The 3,374-nt window shown below is 44.8% G+C and overlaps 1 protein-coding gene across 1 annotated transcript in view; it reads left to right on the top strand.

Annotated features, from left to right (window-relative positions):
* Window positions 1–3,374, top strand: part of LOC108234843 (serine/threonine-protein phosphatase 2B catalytic subunit alpha isoform) — a gene marked incomplete in the record, with an annotated part of 95,711 nt that overhangs the window by 29,918 nt on the left and 62,419 nt on the right. Inside the window, 1 exon segment of the mRNA XM_025005556.2 lies at window positions 3,154–3,354. Within this exon segment, the coding sequence (XP_024861324.1) occupies window positions 3,154–3,354 (201 nt within the window).

Below are 3,374 nucleotides of genomic sequence, written 5' to 3'. Positions count from 1 at the left end.
TTTTTTTTTTTTTTTTTTTTTTTCCTTTTCATTCTCAGCGACACATTTATTTTTTTTCCTTTAACGCACAGCCAACCATTGGAATGAGGTTGGAGAGGTTGCTTGTTATTTAGAGGCCTGTTAGGAAATCACAGCGGAGGAAAGTTCAGGTTTTCCGTAGTCGGGACTGTCGGGAAAACCGAGGGCTGATCCGTCGGGGGATCAACGAGCCCAGCTTTCCTTTTTGGGTCGATCTCATTGTTGAGGATGGTTGTTCAGTTTGTCTGTCGGAGATCAGAGGGGACTCCGTGCTGCTGGTGGGAACAGCAGTCAATTAATTAATCAGCCGTTTTTTTAAGCTCGAGCAGATTGACCTGTGGCCATCAAACGCTGTGACAGGCGGGAAATAAAATGGGAACAAGGCATGTATCGGAGCACAGCTGTGTTTCTTTGTCTAGGATCAGAGGATCGGTCCTTTTCTTGATGAGCTCACCACCCACGCATCAGCAGCAGTCCACTTTTCTCCAGGAGGAAGTGGTTCTCGTGGCTAACAGGCGTTTCGGCTGTCCTGCGGCAGGAGGAGGAGGCGGCGGTGCGAATGTTTCCGTGCGATCGGACGGGGGGGGGGGGTTGAACCCACGGTGGAGCTTTACGTGTTTTGGTCTAAAGGCTGGTTTTATTTGTCTCCAAACAAACCCGGAGGAGAGCGTCCTCCTCCACCGCTCCGAAATGCTGAGTCAGCATCCTCACCGCTCTTTTCTCCTGCTGGGGAACTCCTCCTTTCTGCTGTTTTAACCTGTCAGACTTCAGATGGCGTCCTGTGGCGTCTGGTTAAGACTTTTTGAATTATTTAACTTTATTTACAAAAGTATTTCCCCACAGAGACGCTCTGAGGTCCGTTTGGTCTGAAGTCAGGAGCTGCTCTGAGCTTTTAGCTACTGTCTTCATAATTTTAGCTTTTAGCTCATGTTTTGCTACATTTAGCTCCTAGCTTTTTTCCTCAGTTTAGCTTAAAGTTACTGTTTTGCTACATTTAACTTTTAGCTACACTTTTTTGTTGTAGCTTTTAGCTTCTATTTTGTTACATTTAGCTTTTAGCTTTATATAGCTCTTAGCTTTTTCTCATTTCAGCTTAAAATTGCCGTTTTGCTACATTTAGCTTTTTTTCTCATTTTAGCTTAAAGTTGCTCTTTTGTCAATTTTAGCTTTTATTTACACTTTAATTTTTAGTTTGTAGCTGAGTTTTTTTGTTGCTACATTTAGCTTTTAGCTGCTATTTGGTCATTTTTGCTTTGTCCTACTGTTTTTCCAATTTTAGCTTTTAGCTATCGTTTTTCCTAAGTTAGGCTTTTAGCTACCAGTTTTTTCCAGCTGTTGATTTTAAGATTTAGCTACTGTTTTACAACATTTAGGTTTCAACTACTATATTGCAAGTTTTAGCTATGGTTTTGCTTATTTTAGTGTTAGCTACTGTAATCCTAATTAAATATTTTGATCCACTGTTTTGTTCATTTTGTCTGTCAGTCACTGTTTTGTCATTTTAGCTGCCGTTTTGCTGATTTCAGCTTCTGTTCTGCTCGTCTAAACTTTAACGGTTCAGTCAATAACCCCTCCAACATGGAGGTCCTTGAACCCTGGAGCCATCGCTCGTTTATCGTTTAAGATCTTTTATTGACTCCAAACAAGCGGCCGTTAATTCCCAGGTCGCTCACGTCAAGATCGAGCGTTTTAATTTGTTTATTTATTTTTTCCATCCGAGCGTTTGAGCTTCATCAATCAGAGCGACTGCAGAAAACCGTGACCCGGGTCGAGAGCGTCTGGGTCCGAGTAATTCGATCCGCGTCACAGTTTTAATTACGGCCGCTAAGACCTCAGATGTCGTCTGTCGGCTCTGACGCAGATGGAGTGCCGCTCCGATTACCGCCGATCGGACCTCCGGGAGGGATGGGGAAGTTAACACGGACGCTCAGACTCTTCAGCAGCCTTTTAAATAAACCCGTTTGACAAATCTGGAGTCTGCAGGTGGCGTGGCGTCCATTTTTTTCATCCAACTTCAGTTTATTTGCATTTTGGGACAAACGGTTTCCATTTAAAGTGACCAACTGCAGTGTGGAGCGCTTTGGGGTCCTTGGACTATACAAGGGTGAGCCATTTACCTTAAAGTCTGCCTTTGGATTGGCTGGACTCTGATGTGTGTGCTCGTTGGTCTGTCTGTTAGCAAAATATCTAATCAACTGCTGAGCAGAGTTTAATAAAATCACTGGATTTACAGCCGATCGGCGTTTGGAGTCAACCCCGTTCAAGATGAGTCACTTTATCGAACACAGACGTGGCCCGAACTCAAGTCGGGTTTAGGAGTAATAAAGTAAAATTCGGCGTGGTAGTAGCTGAGAGTCGTCCCCATCGCGTGCTTCAAGCACAAACAGATTGTGTGAGATCTTTGGCGTCCAAGTCGACACACAGCGAGCGTTCCTTCAAGAAATTATGTTTTAGTCTCGTTTTTTTTTAGCAAAGTAATGCGTTTTATTGCCTTTTTCGTTTGCCTCATCTCATCGCATACGACGCTGTTAAACAAACAGACACTGACGTAAAAACGTGCAATTTTCCAGGTTTCAAACAGAGGCCTCGGGGATCGTTTTGACCCGAGGGCAGCAGGAAGTATGCGTCGGTCTGCTCAAACACACAAAGCCGGGCCATGTTCGATACAGACGTGGTTACACATTAAACCAGGCGCGCGTTATTTAGACTTGTACGAAAAGCTTTTTTCTTTTTTTTCATGTAAATAAAACAACAGATGTCTCAGTTCTCTGATTCACTATCACAGCGTCATCTCATTTGCTCCGAATATTGCCAAGCAAACTAGAAAAATCTGTGGCTCTGTCATAAATATTGAAAACGAAATGAGTCACAGATCATAGCAGCAGTCTGGTAAATTATCTCAGAGGGTGGGCTGAAAGCCGGGGGAGCGATCTCCTGCGGGGAGTCGATCCCCAGGAAGTCAGAAAGTACCTGCTAATCAAACGGCTTAAACGCCTCCACGCAGCCGTGTGGAATTAACTGTGTATCCTCGTAAGACTTTTGCCGATAAAATCCATAGCTCTGTAAATATGTTATGAAAGGATATTGGGTTTAATTAATGTTTTTTTCTGTTTTGTTTTTTTTAAACCCCGGCAGCTGTCCCCTTCCCCCCCAGTCACCGGCTGACAGCTAAGGAGGTGTTCGACGTCGATGGGAAGCCCAAAGTGGACGTGCTGAAAGCTCACCTAACCAAGGAGGGCCGCGTGGAGGAGTCGGTGGCCCTCAGGCTCATCGGAGAGGGCGCTGCCATCCTGCGCTCAGAGAAGAACCTGCTGGACATCGAGGCCCCGGTGACAGGTCAGAAACCCAAACACCCC

The sequence above is a fragment of the Kryptolebias marmoratus genome, linkage group LG7, assembly GCF_001649575.2.
Source record: "Kryptolebias marmoratus isolate JLee-2015 linkage group LG7, ASM164957v2, whole genome shotgun sequence".
Lineage (NCBI taxonomy): Eukaryota > Metazoa > Chordata > Actinopteri > Cyprinodontiformes > Rivulidae > Kryptolebias > Kryptolebias marmoratus.
This window is presented reverse-complemented; position numbering and strand designations above follow the sequence as displayed.